The 24,785-nt window shown below is 40.2% G+C and overlaps 1 protein-coding gene across 1 annotated transcript in view; it reads right to left on the reverse strand.

Moving 5' to 3' along the window:
• Nucleotides 1-24,785, reverse strand: part of MAP3K5 (mitogen-activated protein kinase kinase kinase 5) — a gene marked incomplete at its 5' end in the record, with an annotated part of 263,294 nt that overhangs the window by 87,687 nt on the left and 150,822 nt on the right. The window contains 3 exons of the mRNA XM_027770250.1: nucleotides 8,943-9,024; nucleotides 13,428-13,523; nucleotides 16,607-16,656. Of these exons, the coding sequence (XP_027626051.1) occupies nucleotides 8,943-9,024; nucleotides 13,428-13,523; nucleotides 16,607-16,656 (228 nt within the window). The remainder of the gene's footprint in view (nucleotides 1-8,942; nucleotides 9,025-13,427; nucleotides 13,524-16,606; nucleotides 16,657-24,785) is intronic.

Below are 24,785 nucleotides of genomic sequence, written 5' to 3' on the forward strand. Positions count from 1 at the left end.
AAGGGTCTTCAAAAAGTTTATGGAAAATGTACACTATAAAAAAACTATTCATACCTTTTTTTGCACCAAAATAAACTTGTACTTTCATTCCACTTTTCCACAAACTTTTTTCTTTTTTTTTGGAGAGGTTTTTGCTATAGGACATGTGTGTTTACCAGAAAGAAAGAGAGAGATCGAGAGACAGAAAGTGAGAAATCACCCCCCAGGGGGGATGGCCACGCTGCAATCCCTTCTCCTCCATTCTCCTCTCAGGATCTTGGGCATGCACAGCCACGCATCCAGCATAAGTTTTAAACCACCGGGTCCAGGACTCAAACTACAGTCAATCACATGGGAGTCTAGCGACATAGCCATTACGCTATCTGCTAGTGCCTCCACAAACTTTTGGAAGTATTGTGTATACCATACTATATGTTGGGTTGTCAGAAAAGTCATGGCGCAATTTTACATAGAAAACATAGACAAATATTTCATGACTTTTCCAACAACCCAGTATTTTACTTTTTTTTATAGTCTCTCTCTGATTAGAATGTTAGCTCGATGAGGGCAGGGAGTTTTCTTTATTTTGTTCTCTGCTATATCCCCAGTACCTACAGTAATACCTAACACACAGTAGGTGTCTCATAAATAGTTGTTGAGTGAATTAATAGGATCCACTTGGATCTACAAATGGGGATGAAGATTAACTTAAGCTGAATATATCTGAACAAGAAAAGAAAAAAACCTATGTAAATTTTTGCTGACTTAAGCGAAGCCTCCAAAAAATACATCTGCCATAAATCTCTCCAGGTGGTTTATAGCCAAAAAAGAGATGGACAACTCATACGTGGTTAAGAAATTAAGTAAACTCAACCTGAGGCCAGCAGGTAGCATTGTGGTTAAAGGCGATGGACTCCAACATGGCCAAGCGAAGTTTGAGTCCCGGACCTGGTAGCTTGCTTTCTCTCTTTCCTTTTCTCACTCTCTCTGTCTCTATCTGGTCAAATTAAAATAATAATAACAACAACAAATGGAATTAAATCAATCAATCAATAAATCTTTAAAATAAATAAGCTAAACCTTCTCTACGTTCCACTCGTTTCTGCCTGTTTCTTACCAGTTTCTCACCATCTCCTCTTTAAGTCCTATCCCCCTTATTAAGATGATATATAAAAGTATAACTCTAGCTGTTTGAGGAGCCACTTCTTTGTGTGTTAAGTCTCTTTCATTGATGTAACATTGACAAGATGAATAAACTCTTAGTATTCTCATGTTAACTCACCTTTTGTCAGTTAATTCGCAGGACCCCATCACAGAACATAGGTTGCTAGAGGAAAAAGTCTTTTCTCCCTCCCAACAGAAGAATGAATGAAAACCAAATTGATAGGTGTATCATAACAACACTAAAAGTGATACATTTTTCTCAGAAAGTGAAGTAACTGTGGTGTTCAGCTTCAGTTTGGTACCAAAATAGAAAGAGGATGTTAAAGAAAAACAAATCAGTTTGCTACATGATGATTTCAAATTAATTTAAATGAATTCTAAACCATAATGTGCTGCTTTCTAATGTTTCTAAGATGAAATCACCAGAAAAGGAAACGATCAGGTCTTTCATCATCCTGCAGATGTTTAAGTCAAAGGAAGACTTCCTTTAATCTTGCTTGTCCCCATTCTACCCCAGAAGGGATCAGCGTTCTCTTTATGCACATGGCCTATATCGCTGGACTCCCACGTAGTCAGCCGCGATTTGAGTCCCAGACGCGGTGGCTTAACCTCACGCCGGGCGCATGTGTGTGCATGCCCAAGATCCTGAGAGGAGAATGGAGGAGAAGGGATTGCAGCGTGGTCATGCCCCCTGGGGGGTGATTTCTCGCTTTCTGTCTCTCTGTCTCTCTCTGTCTGTCTGGCGAGCACATGTGCCCTATAGCAAAAAACTCTCAAAAAAATAATGAAATAAAATAAGATAAAATGATGCCTAAACAGGTTCACAAAACCAGCTGCACTGATTTTCCCAGGCTGATGTCAGATATATGCCCGTTTTAATGAAAAAAAAAAAAAAGTGAAGTATACATTTAAGGAAAAGAGGTTGACCCAGCTGCATTGGTGTAAGGGGAGCATGCTTTTCTATACTGGAAGCCACAATGGAAATTGCAGTTTGGTACCGGGTTGACTTGTACACACAGGGAGTACATGTACCTACGACGACCTTGGCTGGCTTAGGAAGGCTGAGGAGAGGACTGTGGCTTGAGACCCTGTTTGGGGTGTTTTTTTCTTTTTAATTATTTTACTTAACTTTATTTATTATTATGACTTTCCTGTTTGATCAGCCAGAGAGAGAGAGAAAGTGAAAAAGCAAACCACCAGGTCTGGGACTCAAACCATGGTTGGCCATGCAGGAGTGTCCAGCGCCTTAATCACCATGCCACCTGCTGGTCCCCTAGGTGTTTTTTCTTCCCCTCAAGAAAGAAAGAAACTCGGGGACAGCAGGTGGAGTGATGGCTGATGTGCTGGATTTCCACATGGCTGACTGTGGTTGAGTCCTAGACCTGGTGGCTTGCTTTCTCATCTCCTCCCTCTCTCATGAGAACATGTAGTGTATAGCAAACTAAAAATAAATAATAATAATAAATGAAATTAAATAAATAATTCTTAAAAACAAAGAAACTTTAAAAAAGAAAGAAGAAGAAAGGAAAAAAGAGAAAGAATGAGAGAGGGAAGACGGAGATTCTGAATATGTGTTTGGGAAGGGGGCAAAGTAAGAGACACAATGTGTTTTGCTTTAAGCATCAAAAGGATTGCAGAAATTTTTATCATTAGTTTTTTTCATGACAATAAAGAAAAGAGAGATGAGAAGAAGATGGGTCAATAATGTCTTTGTTATGGTATTAAGTTTGACAATGGTATTCTTTGATCAACTTAACATCAACTAAACAACCTTAGAGCCAGTTTCCCAGCACCTACTCTACTCCCTCCAATCCATAATCCTCTCACTCTAGTCCAAGATATTGTTTAAAGTCAAAGAGATGTAGTATTTACTTATAGATTTTTGCTATAAGGCGTGTGCACTCACCAGAGGGACAGAGAGAGACAGAAAGTGAGAAATCACCTTCCAGAGAGCATGGCCACATCATAATCCCTTCTCAGGATTTGGGGCATGCACACACACAAGCCTGGAGGGAGTTTCTAGCTGCCAGGTCTGGGACTTGAACCGCTGTCAGCCATGTGGGAGTCCAGTACCTTAACCACTATACTACCTACTAGCCCCCTAAACTCTAGTTTTATCACTCCCTGGCATCAAACTCTCAAAGTCTTCTGAATGAACTTCCTCTGCTTGGACACTTGGCAGCCTGGGAGACTATGTGATTAAAGGGATATAAAAGCATGGTTCTATCTTGGGTTGTTAATCATCCAGGCAAGTCACAGAATGATACCACCAGGGGATGAGCAAGGACAGAGGGGCAAAATGCTAGGGGAGCAGAGTAAAGTGAGAAGTTGAAAAATGATTCAAAGAACACAACATTGAGTTGTAGCTCAATGAATAAGGATGCATCGCCAAGTGGGACAGGGCAGAAAAGCTCATAGTTGAGTGTCTGCCTGTCAAGCCCAGAGTCAGGAATGGCACAGCCATGTGCACAATAGGAAGGAACGTGACACTGCTGGACAGCAAGGTGATAGAGGGGAGAGCAAGTCAAAGCCAGAGGTCCAGAACACTGCACGTGTAGAAACCTCCTTCTACCAAGAATAGTAGCAAATGCTTTTAATTTGGAGAGTCATGAAATTGAACTGCTGAGAGAGAGCTCTCTGATGGTAATGGAGACAGTACTGATGACAGGGAATCAAGCCACAAGAGAGATGATGAAGACTGGAGATCAGGGGAGTGACAGCAAGGATGAAATGAAGGAGCTGGAGGAAAGACAGGGTGTGAGGGATCAGAGAGGCAGGAACAGAAGTTACTACAGATGTCGGGCTTAGGATAGATGCCTAGTGCTAATGAAAACACACAAAGTAGAATACCAATAGAGACCATGACTGGTAAGTACTAAACACCCTAATAATCAACTGTAATCAGCTGTTCAATGATTTCAATATATGAAGGTATTAACACATTAAATTACTTAAGATAGGGTTCATAGCCCTTCAATCTCGAAATCCATCCTTGAGTCCAAAAACATGGGCTTGTATCAAAAAAAAATGTTTCTCTTTCTGTTTAAAAACAGAAATGTCTTTCTCCGGGAAGCTATATTGAGCTATATTTGAAATAACCTTGTATAGTTTTTGCTGATTTTAAGAATTATTCAAAACATTAGAGCTAGGAAAGGACATTAAAGATCTTCTTGTTTAACTCTAATCTAAGGGATGAAATCATCTTCGCCTAGTGGGAGTATGAACTTTGTCCAGAGTTACTCTGGATACTGAGTGTAGGCAAAGTTAAGACGAGGACACAGGGTTCCTGACACCGGCATGGAGATCTCGGTAGACTCAGATGTGACCTGATGGCAGTAGGGTCTGGTCATGACCCTAAAGAGACCTAATTCCTCCTAGCATGGTACTGCTTCAAAGAAACCTTATCAAATTGGAAAGAAAAGTAGAACCTTAATTTGGGCTTCTAAGAAGTTTTTAAAATGCCAGAAAACCTAGAGATTAGATTCAAATTTGGAGTTCACAGTTAATGTTTGCTGAATGTTGACACTACCTTAAGCTGAAAACATCACAGAGCATTTCCTGACCATGTGATCTTGCCAACATTTTTATTTTGTTTTGGGCCAAGGTAGCCAAAGGACTAATTCAGGAATAATTGGCATATAGAGAGAAATAATTTAATTCTATTTTCAACTGCAGTAAAGATCAAAAAATTATTTTTCTGTATACAAATCTCAATCGCTAGGTAAAGATGACCTCTAAAGTATTCTCCATGTTTATACTGCAAAGAACTGGAAAGTGGAGGAATTATTTTTGGTATGTCTTCATGGCTTAAGTTTGGGTTCAGTTTGTGATATAGAAATTAAATAACACATTCTGATCAAACATTTAAAATATTGATGAAATAATTTTCATAGAAAATGTTGAAAATATTGATGAAATGTAATCAAAAATAAAACTGAGAGTTACTATAATTGTGCAAAAATGTAAGTCTATTTTTTTTTAGGTTTTGTCATAGGGCATGTATGCTCACTAGAGAGAGACAGAGAAAAGGAAAGTGAGAAATCATCCAGCAGAGGAGATGGCCATGCCTCAGTCCTTTCTCCTTTCTCTTCTCAGGATTATGGGCAGACATCAAACACCCAGAGTTTTTCAAGCTGAAGAGTCTGGGATTTGAACGGGGGTCGACCATGTGAGAGCTCAGCCTTCAACACCACACCACCCTCTGGACCTCTAAATTAAGTCTTAATAATTCATATTGCAAAGGTGCTTATGGTTACAAAAGGACATTCGTTGAGAGGGAAATTCAAGATGGATCTCACCATCTTCCAGCCTAGAACATCCCATACTAATTATTAATATGATGTTAACAGAACACCCACATAGCATAATGGCAAATTAAGCCAAAACTCTTAAACACTAGAATACATGAATTTTTTTCATAGATTATAAAGTCATTCGGAATACAGTAGAATTCTTTCTGTGTCAGATTTTAAATTACTCTGCTGAAATGCAAAGGACAGAGGGTAAGAATGTTTTCTAACATTACATGAATAGTATCCCTGCATTCTCCTGAGAAGGGCAAGTGGGAACAGCAGTTAGCGTAATGGCCATGTTGCTGGACTCCCATGTTGCTGGACTTGGTGGCTTAAACTCACGCTGGGCACATGTGCGTGCGTGCCCAAGATCTCCAGAGGAGAATGGAGGAGAAGGGATTGCGGCATGGCCATCCCCCCTGGGGGGTGATTTCTTGCTTTCTGTCTCTCTGTCTCTGCCTTTCTGGCAAGCGCATACGCCCGATAGCAAAAACCTTTCCAAAAAAAAAAAGAAGGGCAAGTTAGAAGCACTGTGATGAATTAGAACAATTGTATAAGCTGCCTTTTGTGAGGTCAACACATTAACTAAATCCTTCTGCATAATCCAAGGTAGGAACCTTAGCACTTCCCTCCTTATTCAATTAGAGACTAAGTGCTTTCCATAGAATTTTCTTAGGAATCTCACAAAGCGCAGCACACTTAGTGCCCTAAAGAAATCAGAGGATTTTGATTATGGACCCTCTTGAAAGCTCTTTGAAAAACACAGCAATTGCCAAGGTAAAAGTTAAAGATAGTGAGAATGAGGGGCCAACAGGTGATGTAGTGGTTAAGGCACTGGACTGCCACATAGCCAACTGCAGTTCAAGTCCTGGACCCGGTATTTTACCTTACCTTACTCTACCTTACTTTTATAAGATACTGAGGCTTAGAAAAATCTGCCGGACAAATCCATCCCAAATTCTAATGCAATTAAAGTTGTGCTATGCTATGAATTTGGTTAAAGTAAGCTTCTAGAGTGAGGTCCCCAAACAGTCAATCATGAAGACCAACCTTATATGGTATCATAGCTTTGATTATGCTATAAATGTTTTTGGTAAAATGCATTTAATTCCTAAAGAAGGAAAAAGAAATAAAGTATAAGTATGGCTAGTTAAAAAATAAATAAATAAATAAAAAAGCCATCAGCCAGTCCTGTAGCATAGTGGTTGGTTAAGTGCTGTATATAGGAAGCTGGATCCCACAAGGCCAATAGTGGCTGCAGTCCACTACTGGAGCCCAATAGTGGCGGCTTGAAACACACACCACCTGTGTGTGTGTGTGTGTGTGTAGATGGGTGTGTGTCTGGCCAAAATCCTGATGGGATATAGAAATGGAGTCAAAAGGACTGAAGTGTGACTACATCCCAGTGGAGATTGCTCTTTTTCTCTCTCGCAAATGCACGCACCCCATGGCAATACATGAAAAGTCAGCAATATATGACATTAGAGAAGATTTTTATAAATTTTCCAGTTCATGCCCTTCATAATTCTTAGTTACTGATAGAATTGTTTCATTCTCATTATTATCATTTTTTTTAAGATTTTTGCCATAGGCACGTGCACTTGCCAAAGACAGAAGGCAAGTGAGAAATCACTCCCCAGGGGGGATGGCCATGCCACCAATCCTTTCTCCTCCATTTTCCTCTCAGGCACATGCACACAGGCAGCTGCAATGATTTCTAAGCACCAGGTCCAGGACTTGAACTGCATTTGACTATGTGGCAGTCCAATGCCTTAACCACTAAACCACCTGCTGGTCCCTCATTCTCACTATCTTTAACTTCTACCTTGGCAATTTCTATGCATCATCAATTTGAAGTGCCTTGGGCTTACCTATGAATATCAAAGCTATACAAACGCTAGATACTTATAATAGACTTTAACTATTGAGTCAACAATTGACTAGTGTATGTACATGTCCCCTCAGCCATCATCCTTCTGATTCATTTTCAGTATTGCTAGTGCTATGAACCAAGTGTTTGTGCCCTTCCAAAATTCATATATTGAAATCCTAGCACATGATGTGCTAGGAAGCAGAGAATTCTGGGAGGTGAGGAGTGGCCTTAGTGGCTTGATAAAACAGGCCACAGAGAGCCAGTTTGCCCCGCCAACCATGTCATGACACAGGCACAGAATCTGCTGGCACCTTGATCTTAGACTTCCTAGGCTCTAGAAGGAATTAATGGTTGAGAGGGACAACATTTGAGGTGATTGTTATCATCTCCTCTCTCTCTTTTTTAATTTGTTAGCGGGTACGTACACTCAGAAGAAAGACAAAGTGAGAAACGGAAAGAGAGAAGGCACCCTCCATGGAGGATGGTCACGCTGTGATCCCTTCTCCACCATTTCTCCATTTGGGATTTTAGACTTACATGCACATGTGCCTGGTGTGCTTTATCAAGCTGCAAGGTCCAGGTCTTGAACGGCACAGGCAGCCGCGTGGGATCCAGTCACATTAACCAACACGCCACCATCTAGCTCCCCTCCTCTCTTATTCCCTTCATTTTCCATGGTTCTGAGTTGTCTAGGTAGTTTATTAATGGGGACCACCAATGGTTCTATCATCCAGAATCTTCATTGACTTTTGATTGTCCAAATTTCACGTGTCTTTAAGAGAATAGGAAATGTGTAAGGGCACCCTGGCCCTCACGGATAGAGCACAGTCATTACTATATGACTGAAATACTCGACCTCAGTATTACTGAGTAAGAGTTCTTTGAAGTTTGCTTTTTTGCCCTTTTTTAAGCAAAAGAATTCCAGATTTTTTTTTTTTTAATTTCCAGAGGATATGCATGCTCCCCAGAGAGAAAAAAAGAGAGGAAGCACTCCTCCCACCCCCCAGTGGAATATGGTCAGGCCACAATCCTCTCTCCATTTCTCCACCTTAGCAGATTTTTGACCACGAATACACAGGTGCCTTGAGTGATTTTCAAGCCACTGGGGCCAGGATTCAAATTGCAGTCAGCTATGTGAGATTTGACTCCCTTAACCACTAGGCTACAGGACTAGTCTATCTGAAGCTACTTTTTATTTTTATTTTTATTTTTTTAAAGAGGCTTTTGCCTATGGCATGTGCTCAGCTGCAGAGAGAGAAAGACAGAGACAGTGAGAGCAAAAGTGAGAAATCATCCCCCGGGGGGATGGCCACGCTACAATCCTTTCTCCTACCGGGATCTTAGGCATGTGCACACACTCGCCAGGTGTGATTTTCAAGCTACCAGTTCTAGAACTCAAACAGCAGTTGGCCACGTGGGAGTCCAGCGACACAACTGCCATGCCATCTGCTGGTCCCAACCAAAGCTGCTTTTAAGGTTAGTGGAAAGCTTACAGACTCTGGCTGCAACCCCCAAACCTCATACACCCATGAATCTACCCCATACCCATCCCTCAGTAAGGTTTTATATAATTTTTTTAAAATAGAAATCAGTCAGAGAAAAATTTTGCGAAACATGGAAACCTAGGTCGTTACCTCCAGGGAGTCACCTTCACAGTCTCCTTCTTCTGTGTTTCTCCCCTTCTCTTCAGTAATGGTGTTCACCATTTCAAAAAACCTACAATGAAAGTCGACATGTGGGTATTCACAACAAATGCAATATTAATCATGAGCAAGTGGATCTCAAAGTGACTTTAGAGCAAAACCTGAGGAGCTAAGATAATCTTTAAAAATCAGGCAATAAACAAATTATCAGGATCAGTGTGAAAAATAATGATTTTTCAAAAAGAAAACTAGAAAAAAGTTTCTAGAAATTTCCAGCCTAATACCTCACTTCAAAATAATAATGTACTTATACTGTAGAATTGGAACAATGAGTCTAGACAGGGCCATAGACATGAAGAATGTGGACTCAGATAGCAGAGCAGGATTATTTGTATTGGTGTGATACTGGACAAGCCCCTCCATCTCTGCGGACCTCATCTCTTGATTATAAAACTGGGAACATGTAACCACCTGTCCCATAAGTTTTGTTTTGTTTTTTTTTTTTTTGAGATGTTTTCGCTATAGGGCACGTGCGCTCGCCAGACAGAGAGAGACATAGAGACAGAAAGGGAGAAATCATCCCCCAGAGGGGATAGTCACGCCGCAATCCCTTCTCCTCCATTCTCCTCTCGGGATCTTGGGCACGCACGCACACACGCCCGGTGTGAGTTTTAAGCCACTGGGTCCAGGACGTGAACCGCAGTCGACTACGTGGGAGTCCAGCGACATAGCCATTACGCTAACTGCTAGTTCCCCCATAAGTTGTTTTAAAGCTGTATACTCATGGAATATTAGCTAATACGGTTTTACTGCTATTAATACTATTATTTACATTGGGACAAAATAGGAATATATTCTGGAATAGTATCTCAAAATCCTGAGGTGACTATTTGTATAGCATTGGCCACTATAACATTTGAACTCAGTTACTAAATTTTTTGCCTAAGCATCTCAGTATCATACACACAATGGGCCATAAATACAGTCTGTTAAATATTGGATTATTGGGAAAAATCACGAGGCATTTTTGCATAGAAAACATGCTGTGACTTTTCTGACAACCCAATACTATATGAACTAGAAAAGGCTGGCTTATACATACACTAGTGACAAAAGTCAGCTCACTTTTGTGTGTGTCTATCCGTATGTGTGCATGTGCTAGAACGTGAGTGCTTGTCAGAGACACAGAGAGGGAAGGAGAGGAGAAAGCCTCTCCATGGGGAATTGTCATGCCACAATCACTTCTCCTTCATCTTTCTCACCTTTTGGGATTTGGGGCACACATGCATACACACCTAGCTGTTTCTCAAGCCAAGATCCAGGACTCAAACCATACTGTCAGCCATGTGGGCTCCGGCTGCCTTAACTATCAGGCCACAGAGTCAGCTTACCAGCTCTCTTTTGGTGACAAAATGAACTTTTTTTTTTTTCTTAAAAAAAGAAAGAACTCAAAGGTTGGTTGGTTTGGTTTTTTTTTTGTTTGTTTGTTTGTTTTTACCTGAAAACTATTTCAGAGCTATGCAAAAATAATTACAGTGAGAAACAGACTTGACCCCTCCCCTCACTGTGGCTTGTCCATTCAGAGGGGATGCTGACATTTACAGACACAGAGTGAGGGAAGTGCCATGGACAAGGACTGATGGTCTCACCAGTAGGTCATGATACACAATGCCAGCCCAGTGGCAGAGCAGGTTAGAGCGTGACAAGAAACATGTACCCTAACACATTTCAGAACCTTTCTTCCTAATTCTGTCCCTCATTTTATCCATCCATTTTTCTATCCATCCATCCATCCATCCAACAAGAACTGTTCTGGCCACTAGGGACATGACAATGAACAAAGTCTATGTGGAGTCTGAAGTCTATTTAAGGAGTTCACATGCGTCTACTTCCTCTTCCTATCTCTCTACACATTCCCTGGAGGTCAATGACAAGAAAAAAAATTCCCAGGTCTGACTGGCATGATATGCTCTGATGAAGATGAAATATCAGGAGGAGTTAGGGATAAATTCAAGTTCAATGAAGAGAAAGAAGAAAATCTGGCTTTAAAGACAAACTTGAGATCTTAGGTAGAGATCTGAACCAAGCATTCGTACAACAATTTTCAGTTTGAACATGTTCGGGCAGAATATAACACAGTGGGAGCACGAATCAGTGTTTAAAGAGATTGGATTCCGGAGTCACATGTGCCTAGTTCAAATCTCAGCGTTTATGCTTATTAGGTATATGATTTCAGGCTACTTAAACTTTCCAAGACACTATTTTTTCACCTGTTTCAGTGAAGATACCAATGCTACCTAATAAAGTGTCTTTGAAGATTTAAAAAAATAGATCTTAATCTTGGCTATAATGATCATAGAAACAAATCCATATCCTTGAGAATTTAAGTAAAAAATTAGGACATAAATAAGCTGAAAGTTCTCGTTGGCTTCAAAGTCTTGTATTATATATGTTATGTTAATAAAGATAAAATTCTACCCCAAAACTGTGGGTTAAACAAGTCCATTTTTTGGTACCAAGATAAAAATGAATGACTGTCCATTATGGATAGCGTATCAGTCATTTTTAACGGAGTCAAACAGTAATTTTTTTTTTTGGAGAGGTGTTTTGCTATAGGGCGCGTGCGCTCGCCAGACAGACAGAGAGAGACATAGAGACAGAAAGCGAGAAATCACCCCCCACGGGGGATGGTCACGCCACAATCCCTTCTCCTCCATTCTCCTCTCGGGATCTTGGGCATGCACACACACACGCCTGGCATGAGTTTTAAGCCATCAGGTCCAGGACGCAAACCACGGTCGACTACGTGGGAGTCCAGCGACATAGCCATTATGCTAACTGCTGGTTCCCAGTAATTTGAAGAAGAATAACCATCAGAAAAGTTTTAAGTCCAAACTGGTTTTCTCCTGTACTTTAGCTTCTAAACTGTCACTCATTTCTTCAGGTCCCCATAGTCAGTTACTGTGTTCTAAGGGAATATGAAGTATGTAATTAACAGGCCAAGAGAAACATCCCTAGGGAGGTTAACATAAACATGCAATGCAGTTCGTATTTTAAAATTATAGTAGTTCTCCTTATATGCGGATTCATTTTCTCTAATTTTGTTAGCCACGACACAGTACAATAAGATATTTTGAGAGAGACTGTGTTTGCATAATTTTGTTATAGTATATTGTTAAAATTGTTCTATTTTATTACTATTTTTTTTTCTTTTTAGAGAGGTTTTTGCTGTAGGGCATATGCGCTTGCCAGGAAGACAGAGACAGAGAGACAGGAAGCGAGAACTCACCCCCCAGGGGGGATGGCCATGCTGCAATCCCTTCTCCTCCATTCTCCTTTCGGGATCTTGAGCACACACGCACACGCACCTGGTGTTAGTTTAAGTCACCAGGTCTAGGACTCAAATCACGGCTGGCTACATGGGAGTCCAGGGACATAGCCATTACTCCAACTGCTGGCCCCTTGTTACTATTTTTTTGAGAGATTTTTGTTATAGGGCACATGTGCTCTCCAGAGAGACAGAAAGTGAGTAATCACCCCCCAGGGGGATGGCCACCCCGCAATCCCTTCTCCACTCTCCTCTCAGGATCTTGGGCATGCATGTGTATGTACACGCCCCATGTGAGTTTCAAGCTGCTGGGTGCAGGACTTGAACTATAGGTGAGAGTCCAACACCTCAACTACCACACCACCTCCTGCCCCATTACTTTTGCTGATCTCTTACTTTTCCAATTAATAAAGTAACCTTTATCACGGGTATGTATGCATAGGAAAAAACCATAATATCCATAGGGATTGGTCCTATCTGAAGTTTCAGGCATGTTCTTGAAGCATATTCCCTGTGGGTAAGGAGGTATGACTGTACCTCTATTAATGTGGACCAGATCACTGGCTCTTTCCTACAGTTGTGACCCCAAAAGAAAATCCAATATAATTAGCTAGGTGGGGGACGTGGAGTGGGTAGGTGGGTTTTTAAAGCTCACCAGGTGGTTCTAATATGAGCCAGAGTTAAGGAGTACTGCAGTAGAGGACAGTGAGAATATTCATGAGAATATTCACAATTCTCCAGTTCCCCCATGGAAAACTCTGGAAATCATCTATGTTAGTACTTTTAAAATGAGGCATAATATTAGATCACTGGGAAAGTCATGACATGTTTTTCTGTTTTTGTAGGCAAAAACATGCCAGAACTTTTTTTAATGACCCAGTAGTTAACAATTAATCAGTAAGTCTTGGTTAATATTTTGTCTGTGGGAATATGTATTATGACTAAAAAAGGTTTGATTTATTAAAAAGAACTCAAAAAAATTTCTGTTAAACATATCACGTATTTATAAAATATTAACCCTAATAAAAATTTTTATATAACCACATAGCCATGAACTATTTACAGGAACTACATGTTCAGACACTCATTAACTGAAAATAATGATCAGGTAAATATAGGCTTTTTCACACATAATGACTAATACGTACTTTTTACAATGGAGTTCTGTACAAAAATAGATTTGAAAATCATCAGAGTTGTGAAGCACATAAAGGAAACAGCATCGTTCTTCAAATTTAGAAATACTGAAATAAACAGAAAAGCATTATTCAGGGAAATAGCAATATTTCTATAGATCTATAATGACATTATAAATACGCTTTATAGTCAGCCTTCATTATGATAGAAATTTTAACAAAAATTTATAAATAACACTTTAAAAAGTGAAGCTTCCTGTTTTGCAATACTAAAATTACTTAAGCTCTGAAAACTGTCCCCAACTCCTATCTGCAGAATAGGGCTGCTCTGGGGTGTTAGAAGTATACAAAGTCACATATCCTTTCTTTTTTTTTTTTTTTTAGTTTTTGGCTATAGGGTGCATGCACTCGCCAGACAGACAGAGAGGCAGAGACAGAAAGCAAGAAATCACCCCCAATGGGGGATGGCCATGCTGCAGTCCCTTCTCCTCCATTCTCCTCTTGGGATCTTGGGCACACACACACATGCGCCTGGCGTGAGTTTAAGCCACCAGGTCCGGGACTCGAACCACGGTCAACTACATGGGAGTCCAGCAATGTAGCCATTAGGCCATTGCTAGTCCCTATCCTTTCATTTATTATTATTATTTTTTAAAGGTTTTTGCCATAGGATGTGTGCACTTGCCCACGGAGAGACGGAGGAAAATTAAGAAATCATCCTCCAGTGGGGATGGTCATGCAGCAATCCCTCATCTTCCATTCTCCTCTCAGGATTTTTGGGCACAAACATGCGCGTGCCCCCATGATTTTCAAGTCACCAGGTTCAGGACTCAAACTGCGGCCACCATGTGGGAATCCAGCATTACCATGCTACCTGCTGGCCTCCAACCACATGTCCTTTCAACTCAGCATGGAAAAAAGAGTGCCCTGCTACTGCTGCACGACTCCGTGTGCTGGGAGATAAAGCAGAGATATCAACTGACTGGCCCCCCTTGGCGATTCTGGTACTACGGTTCTAAAGAACAATGAAACGATTCTAAAGCTAGGAAGGCAATTTGTCGAGACAGTAAAAGCACCTCATCAGTGGTAGAGGTTGTAGAGGGAGTGAAAAAATATAGAACAGCACTTTTGGATTTGGTTTGGATTCAGCAAGTCTTTTGCTTTTAGCAATCTGAAACAATTTTGAGTTGACCAACTAGACCAGGCTGTTTTATACCAGAGGTTAGCAAGCATTTTCTTTAACAGACCAGATGGGAAAATACTTCGGGTTTTTGAATGCCACAGTATGCAGTTCTGCCACTGCAGCACAAAATCAGTCTTAGATAATACGAGGGGTCTTCAGAAAGCTCGTGGAAAATGTATATTATGCAAAAAACTATGCATGGGATTTCAAACCTTTTTTTTGCAGCAAAGTAAACTCATATACTTTAATTTCATTTTTTCCAGACTCTTTTTGAAGTCCTCTTATTAAAAAATGAATGAAAATGGCTGTATTCCAATAAAACTTTATCCACAGGAACAGGCACTGGGCCATGAGTTTTACCCCTTATTTCACACGTTTGCATCTGTTGTTTCTTCAGTTGGAATGCATGTCATTTTTTGTTTTAGAGGAAAGTCTATTCATCTTTTAAGACTTGGCTTTGACTTTACCCTCTCCCTCTGCTGTACTTTGGTCCTAAGCAGAAAGACTTCCTCCTGTACTTCTGTTGCCTGAGTATAGTTCTTGCATTTGCTCATCTCATGCTATATCATCATTTGTTGTTAAATGTCTGTTTCCATCACTGTTGGGCTGTGAGCGCTTTAAGAGAAGAGTTCATGTCTTGTTCATTTTTGTATCCTTCGCACACCAGGCATCAACATGTGACACATAGCAAGCTAGTGCTTGGTGAAAGTCATCGACTTAAACAGAGGAAGTTCAAAGGTGATGCAAGACAAATTGCTGACCTAGTTGGATTTTCTTCTATGGCTTGTCATCTCCTCTTTATTGAGGGGAAAGCCAGCAAAATCAGTTCTCTTTGAAGTCACAGACTAGAACCCAAGTTTCACAACATATAAACCAGCAACAGACAAGCACAGGCATCCTACGTATACATCACAAATCACAAGAACTGCTATGTAGGGCTGCCAAACTGAGTTAAAGAAAATTAATTCACTGGAAAAGAGATCTAAATAAAGTGAAATTTACATTTCCCATTCTTTCCTAATGGATTGCTTAAAAGTGCAGCAATAAGTTATGAGGGCCTTGTTGATGACTAGTCTTAAAAATTAAATATTAAAAGGATATGGTTTTATTTGAGAAGGTATTTATTGGAAAGCTATAGGATGAGTCAGTCCATAATACTGCTTGTTTCCGTTCAGCTCACTCATGATATAACAGGTAGATACACCAGGCAAGCTCCAATTATTAGTGACTCAAACTTCTCTACCAGTTCACGCTCTAGCGAAACAATTGCTATTATTCCAAAAGCTGGATATTGCATAAGTAGCTTACAGAAATCTGTTTTCTCTCCTTTCTATTAATGAGGCTAAACAGTAGTAAATGCAACTAATTTGGTTTGAAATTTGCAAGAACACATATTTAAAAATTTAGCCAGTGGCTATTGATTAGAAAAAAAATCTCATTGCTAAATTAGAACAAATGGCATTTTCTGAGCCACTGGCATTTTGGACAGCAATGTCAAAATTGAACTGAACTGAAGTTTACCGCTCTACCCTCTAGAGCACTGCATTAACAGTGACCTTGGGGAGAGTTTTAAAAAATAGATTTCCTATTACCTCACTTCATTAATATTAGTTCATTCAGGATAAATGGCACGTGTGCTCTAGACCCATTCAAAAAGAAAATTAGTTTCTGGTATCCTAACGGACAGACAGAAAACTAGTCTATAGAACATTCCAGCAGCTCAGCCAGCTACAGAGAACATCTACACAGCTCCTTTTTGCCTGCATCACAGCCACCATATTTTAATCAGGTGACAAACACAGAGCCGGGTCCACCGATGGTGAACACTTCATTGCCAAGTTTTTCACAGCAGAGACACTGAGACTGAGAAGGCTAGTCATTTCTACCAATAGAAGGATTTTAGAAATTCTTTGTCTTTTCAAATCATGATTAAACGTCCTATCCAGACCATGAATATTCCAGAAAAAACATGTCTTAAAAGTAAAGAAAATGTATCAAAGAAACTTACCTCACTCCCCTTACAGAAGAGGCACTAAAATTCCACTCATGTATACCTTTCTAGAACGAAGAGAACAGCAACAATAAAAAATATTGAGTCATCCAAATGGAAAATCATGTAACAATAATTATTTTGCTTTATTATTTTTAAATAATATAGAGTCATTTTTCCTAGTCCAAAACTCTTCATAAACAAATTACCTAGATGGAAATTACAGTTCATTCCAAAGTCACAAGAGTGATATTTACTCTATTTAATAATTCCTGTACTTCAATAAAACAGTTTCCAAAAGAGCCTGAGAGAATAATCTCCTTTAATTCTAAAACTTTAGTTTTAGTAATAACTGTTGTATATTATTACCATTTTTAAAGGATTATTTATTTATTTAATTTCATTTGTTGTTATTATGATGAGTATTTTTTAATTTGACCAGACAGAGACAGAGAGAGAAAGGAAAAGCATGAGAGCAAGCTATCAGGTCTGGGACTTGAACCATGGTCCTCAATGTGGGAATCCAGCACCTTTACCCACTAGGCCAACTGCTGGCCCCATAATTATTACTATTTTTTAAGAGAGTTTTTTGTTTGTTTGTTTGTTTGATATAGGGTGTGTGTGTGTTTACTAAAGAGACAGAGAGAGGGAAAGTAAGAGATTACCTTCTCCAGGGCGGGGGGAGGGGGCATGGCCATATCACAATTCCTTCTCCTCCATTCTCCTCTCAGGATTTTAGGCATGCATGCACATGCATATGGCATGAGTTTCAAGCTGCTGAGTCTGGACTCGAACCAGGGTTGGCCATGTGGGAGCCCAGCAGCATAACCACTATACCACCTGCTAGCCCTGTAAATTAATTTTTTAAGTAAAAAGCCAAGTGATCCAGGTAATTTGATTAGTCAAATAGTATTTATTTTCTGAGAAAGAAAAACATTGAATAAAATTTCTGCAAGGTTTAAAGATAATTATTTCTGGATTATTTTTAGTTTAAATTTCCAACTAAATTGGTGGTTCTACTTCTTCAGAAAATAGTAGAGCAAGTATGCATGTGTGTGCACCTGTGTATAACACCCATCATAGCTACAAAGTGTTGTTATCTAATTGATGTAAAATTCTATATGCCAAGGGTTAGCAGGTGGCATAATGGTTAAAGTGCTGGACTCTCATATGTTCGACCGCAGTCTGAGTCCCACACCTGATGACTTAAAACTCACACTGAGTGCGTTGTGCAGGCATACCCAAAATCCCGAGCGGAGAAGGAAGAGAAGGGATCGCAGTGAGGCCATCCCTCCCAAGGGGGTGATTTCTCACTTTCTGTCTCTCTGTCTGTATCCCTCTGGCAAGCATACATGTCCTGCACCAAAAATCTCTCTCTCTCAAAAAAAAAAAAGTCTATACACCAATAAAATTGGAACACAAAAAGTTGGATTATCTATGAGAAATATGGGTGATCTGTAGGGCCAAGATGGACTGTATTTCCTGTTTATGACTAAAGCTACATTTAAATGATTATAAGTTAATATATTTATTCTGAAATAATTTACCAGATGGATATTTCCTATAAAATGTCTACAACAATATAATATTCATAGCATAAATATTTTTATAAAAATAATACCTGTGTCTAAATTTAGCAAATATTATATAGCAATAGATTCTTACTGAAATTCAGTTCTGTACATGTAAAACAACCAGAAAAGAAAGATCTTATCCTCCCACTAAGGGAGGATGAGCTCACAGGCTGTTGAGTGAGATAGATAATGAAGCCTGATGTCTCTAATGTGGCTCAGAACTCTCTTCTTGCCAAAAGCAACTAAAAAAGCTACAACTGATGCCCACAGTTCCTTAGATTTTATTTCATTTATTTATGTATTTATTTACTTACTTATTTATGCTGGGTCTAGGCAATTTAAAATAAAAATAGATCTTCTCAAGTTTAATATGATTTATTAAAAAAAAAATTAGCTTCAGGGCCAGCAGATGGAGTGAGTAGTGGTTACATCACTGGGTTCCAACATGGTTGACCACAGTTTGAGTCCTGGACCCAGTGGTTTAAAAATCTTGCTGGAGTGTAAGCATGCATGCCCAAGATCCTGGGAGGAAAATGAAGGAAAAGGGATTGCATGGTGTGGTCATCCTTCTTACCTTCCCTTTCTCTCCAGCCAGTGAATGTGCCCTTAAGGTAAAAACCTCTTAAAAAAAAAAGTTTCAAAGCACATCAGTCACGTCCAGGGATGTGACCTAAATTAATACAGACCAAACCCAGAGAAGAAAGACATTATAGAAAGGTGTTTAAAGAATCTCTCTCTCTCTCTCTCTCTCTCTCTCTCAGGACCAGCAGTTAGCGTAGTGGCTATGTCGCTGGACTCCCACATAGTCAAACGCGGTTCGAGTCCCGGACCCAGTGGCATAAACTCATGCTGGGTGCATGTGCGTGCGTGCCCAAGATCCCTAGAGGAGAACGGAGGAGAAAGGATTGCAGCGTGGCCATCTCCCCTGGGGGGTGATTTCTCGCTTTCTGTCTCTCTGTCTGCCTCTGTCTGTCTGGCGAGCAAACGTGCCTTACAGCAAAAACCTCTCTCTCTTAACCAGAAGACAAGAGGGAGTTAAATTCAAATGGCAGCCTGTAGTCTTAGATGGTAATTTGAAAGTTGCTTCTAAATCCTGTTGGCCTCAGGTGAACTTCTAAATATTTGTGTGATCCAGAACCTGCAGCTGTTACCTGTATGCTACCTGCATACAATACAGCCTTATCCATAGAATCTAAACTGAACTGCTTCCCAAGGCCATGCCCAGAATCAGGAGGTGTGGAGGTTGAGTGCAGACCTGGCAGGGGAGCGTGCAGACCAGGCACTGAACACAGTAACTGGCAAACACCAAAAGGATTATACTGGTAAAATCTTCCTGCTGTCAGCCTTGTCCTGGGAGCAGCCAAGGAGAGATTTCCCAGACTGATTGGGCTGGTTTGGTAGGAAAGGAGTATAGCATTTCTAGAATGCCAGGTTCCTGCAAAGTTGCCAGGGCTGTCAGGGAACTTCCATTTCAGTGGGGGAAAGCCCAGAGCCTGAGATGGAGCTTGGGAATGAGATGAGAAGGCTTCCCTCCCCACCACCTTGCTGGTGGAACTCACCACACAGAGGTGCAGGAGAGCAACAAAGTCAACAGGAAAGTTAAATGGCTCCTGGGACCGATCCTGGGAAAAGGCAGTACCAGAGGCAGGGCTGGAGAGATCATTTGCCTCAGCAGGTCCCGAACCAACAAACCAACACTTAAAACTAATTCAATCAGCACAAATACAATTTTCTAGGAATTGGTTAGCCTCAGATCCTGTGCCCCAGTTAGGGCAAGAATAGAAACTGAGTTAAGGTGGCAGGAATTAGACTGTGGCAGGCACTGTTTGTTCCCTAGGCAACGCCATTCCCTCCTTCTCCTTTGCTAACAAAAACCGAATTTTGTCTAGGTTCAGGTGGCAATGTTTAGGGATGATGAAATTGACGCTCCACATGGGCCATGGTAAGTCCATTTTCCTTTCTGGTGACAGGTTTAGGCAAGGTCACTTAATACAACTTCGATATTAAGGAGAGAGCCTGCCTCTCCTTCATGCTGTCTCTGTGAGATGATGCTTGGGGCAACTATTTCAGACCGTGAGTGGGGGACCCAGAGTATACAAAGAACACAGCTCAGAGTCCTGACACTGAAATCACCTGCTCTCAAATAACCCACCTTGAAATTTACTATAATAGGAAATATATTTCCTTATTACTTAAGTCATTTTTATTTTTAGTTGAGAGTTTAGTAGATGAAAGCAGCCCTAATGGATGAGAGCGTCTATCATCATCAACCAGAATTCAAGGTAAACGTGTTCCCTTCACAAATTGCCAGGGTCTTCTCTGAGAGGTCATTGGCCAGAACAGAAATGGCAAGAGGGTGTTGTCAGTCCTTCATACTGCCTCAGCAGCTCTGCCCGCTCCCCAGAGAGGCCACCAGCACCGCCTCAGCAGCTCTGCCCACTACCCAGAGAGGCCACCAGTACTGTCTTAGCAGCTCTGCCCGCTACCCAGAGGCCACCAGTACTGTCTTAGCAGCTCTGCCTGCTCCCCAGAGAGACCACCAGTACTGCCTCAGCAGCTCTGCCCGCTCCCCAGAGGCCACCAGTACTGCCTCAGCAGCTCTGCCCGCTCCCCAGAAGAGACCATCAGTACTGCCTCAGCAGCTCTGCCCGCTCCCCAGAGAGGCCACCAGCTAGACCAAAGGTCCTCGAGTTTTAAACCTAAAAGGAGAGGAATTCTAAATGCAGCTATTTAAATATCTTATATTCTTTCTTTCTCAGTTTAGGTTATTCTTGCCTCATACACACAGAGACTTTCTTCAAGTTCTAATGTACTTAAGGAGTGTGTGTTGAACAATGAAAAAACCAGTAAAAGACTGAGATTTCAATTAATTTTGCCCCTGGATGTATAGTAGTTCTCTCAGAGTCCCTGGGAATTGGGAATTGGTATATAATGTACCTAAGGATTTGAAAAGTGTAGTAAAAAGTATATACTAGTTCATAAATTATTCATCACATATTTTAGAATGAAAATACTGAGAATGAGCAAAGAAATAAATATGATAAATGAAAAGCAATGTTCTACTTTTAGGAAAAAAATGTGTATATATTCTATGACAAAAACAATTCATTTTCTGCTTAACATAAGACTTAAACTGGTTGATGATCCATTATTTAATTATAGTTCTACAGTCATTTTAAATTAACATGGTAAAAAAAAATTAACATGGTAATAATAAAGTTTTATTTTTATCACTTTATTTTATTTCTTTATTTTATTATCCTCCTTCCAATATTACCACTCTATTTTTTAAAATAGAGATAATAGCAGTGGCAATGAATACACTATAGATAGAATGAAGGTTTGCAAAAAAATACAATATAAATTGAACAACTTTGAATAGTGAAAATTTTTAGTACTAAAGGGTTATATCTACTTATTTTGTAAATAACTGTTATAGAGAGAATGAAAATTCTTCTTAATCAAAAACAGGTGAAAATGGAAAATAAAATTGAAAAATTAAGATTAAAAGAAAAACCAGGTTAAAATGGCAGCTAGACAATTCACAGCCTAAATCTACAACCTTCTTAGTGTATGTTTATATCTAAAAATATATATTTCTTGGGACCAGCAGTGAGCGAATGGCTATGTCGCTGGACTCCCATGTAGTCGACTGCAGTTCGCGTCCCAGACCCGGTGGCTTAAAACTCACACTGGGCGCGTGTGCCTGTGTGCCCAAGATCCCGACAGGAGAATGGAGGAGAAGAGACTGCGGTGTGGCCATCCCCCCTGGGGGGTGATTTCTCGCTTTCTATCTTTCTGTCTCTCTGTCTGTCTGGCGAGTGCATGTGCCCTATAACAAAACCTCTCAAATATATATATGTGTGTGTGTGTGTGTGTGTGTGTGTGTGTGTGTGTGTGTATATATATATTTCTTAATATAAAAATTATCTCTGAAATTGTCACAAAACATAAGAAAATCAATGTAAAGCTCACTTTATTGAACAAAGAACATCCAGGAAGGAGAAAACATAACAACTAGCTGGAAATAGTATTCTTTTCCAAAATCTCTGGCTTCCTTTCTGTTCTTTTTCTGTCATCCAAATTCTTCTGGCTTACCCCTCACTCTCTGGGCCTTACTGATCACTGTTTCCAAGTGTCCTTAGGTAACCCTGCTCTTTCCAATCAAGCCTTTGAAAAATCTCTCCCAGCCTTTCTTTCCTCCCCATATCTCCTAACTACTCTTCATTTTTTAGTTTCAACTGGATGAGAACTTTACTCCAGCTTCTGAGAGCATGTATGCATATTTTTTAAAACAATGTAATTAAAACACTGCACTTTAAAACATTAATAACTGTGTAGATAGATAGCTATATGGATTAGTCTTAATTCTGTAACTGGACAATTTCACTTAGAGTCATGCAATCACTTCCAACTAAACATGTCCAAAATGAAATTTCTTAAAACTCCTTACAACTCAGGTTCGCCTTCTTCCATTTTACGATGTACTCAAAATTTGGTTTACCTTACACTTAATTCCTCTTCCTAATTAGTAATTAAGTCATACATTTTGCCTCAAATGATCTGTCCTCTGTGCAGTCACAATCAGATGACCCCAGACTAAGGTCTCTACCTACCTCTGTCTAGCTAGTTCCTCTAATAGCCTTCTCTGTGATCCTCCAAAGTCCAAGAATTGAACTCTAATGTCAAGGTCAGATCAATCTTACACTGTAATAGCAGCCATTATTAAGCACTTATTCCATGTCATTTAGTACCGTGATAACATTAATCATCTCACTTAACCTTCACAACAATTCTGGGAGGTACTATTACTCTGTTTTACATAGATGGAAACTAAAAATGCCAGGAGGTTAAGTGGATTGTGCAGGTCACCAAGCAAACAAGAAGAGCTAACATCAGCTTCCACCCTGTGCACTTTGCTGTTGACCCTGAATTCTTAAATGTTGGGACTTATTTGGCAAAATGCATTTTTTTTGAGTGGAGAGAGGAGCTGTGGATTATAAATAAACATAAAAATAAACACACAAAGACATATAAGTATAGAAAAGTGAGATCTGGGAGGGTTCGACTTTTTTTTTTTTTTTTTGAGAGGTTTTCACTATAGGGCGCGTGCGCTCACCAGACAGAGAGAGACGGAGAGACAGAAAGCAAGAAATCACCCCCCGAGGGGGATGGTCACACCGCAGTCCCTTCTCCTCCATTCTCCTCTTGGGATCTTGGGCACGCATGCACACGCGCCCGGCATGAGTTTTAAGCCACTGGGTCCGGGATGCGAACCGCGGTCGACTACATGGGAGTCCAGTGACATAGCCATTACGCTAACTGCTGGTTCCCGGCTGGACTTTTTTGATGGAGAAAGTCATGACTTTAAACTGGTTTTAGGTTTATTAAGTTATAAGGTAGAAGATGAGGGAAGAGGAAATGGAATGTAAAGCTAGTTGTTTTTAGTTGTTAATTGGCTAATGATGTGAGGACAACTGACGCTATGTAATTTTTTTGATTTTTGGGGGCTGATTTTGATAAACACTTATAACCTTTTTAAACCTAATACCGCTCTACACTATTAATAACAACATCCAGTTAGCATGTTTATATGTTAATTGCTTTTATCGCTATGTAAATAAAACTCACAAAACCACATTTCTACATGTGACTAAAGGTCATCAAGTTTGCTCAAAATAGCCACTCTCCACACTTAACCACCACTCTATTCTGCCTTCATGCCAGTTTTTAAATTTTAAGAAACCTAGCTAGGGGTGCCATTTCCTACTAACTCTTTAAAGTCTTCCCAGTTCATGCAGTGCTTTATGGTTTTAGATCATCTTGCCTGGCCAACTGTCATGTGTTTCTCACTACTTCGACACATTTCCCTGTGGGTCATGTCCAGCTCTTCATGTTCCAACCATTCCAGGTTTGCTTTCCCTTGGTGCCTTTACTAGAATTCTGTCCTATTCTACCCTAGATTGTCTTCCTTTGACCCTTTATCTCTTCTAGTCTCACCCACAGCCAAAGTCCAGGTTTCACTTCCTTTCAGTAGCCTTCTCTTAGGACTCCATGGCTCACATGTCTTTTTCCTTACTATATTTCACAAACCAAGATCCCAAAGTGCCCCTCTCATCAATCTGAAGGTCGACAGAACTGTGGTCTGAAGGTTCACAGAACTCAACTGATGTTTATATTAATAGATTGATTTGCTCTACTCTTATGACAACAGTGATTTCCTTGGGTGTAGCATGATGTTCTGGAGGAGGTCTCTTGAACTTACATATTAGAAAATCTTTCAAAGTCTATTCACCATGACAGTGAGTATAGTGGGAAGGTATATCTTAATTGATAATTGTTTGTCATTAAGTCCTTTATCTGCCCAGCTGCTGTGGCATAGATATTAAGTGCCACTGTACAATGCTGGAGTCATCTGGGAGGTCTAGAGTTTGGATCCCAGGTTTATATGAACAGGTCAGGTGTGCCTGTAGGTATATCTGTGATCTTGGCTGACCAGAAGACTGGGAGGAGGATCAACTAAAGTTGCCTCCATCTCTGAGTGGAGTGCCTCTAAAATTCTGGTGTAGACAGTCCAGAATTATCGTGTAAAAGTGTTAGCTAGGACAGTGTTTTCCAACTGG

Source organism: Tupaia chinensis, unplaced genomic scaffold (assembly GCF_000334495.1).
Source record: "Tupaia chinensis unplaced genomic scaffold, TupChi_1.0 Scaffold000117_2, whole genome shotgun sequence".
NCBI lineage: Eukaryota > Metazoa > Chordata > Mammalia > Scandentia > Tupaiidae > Tupaia > Tupaia belangeri.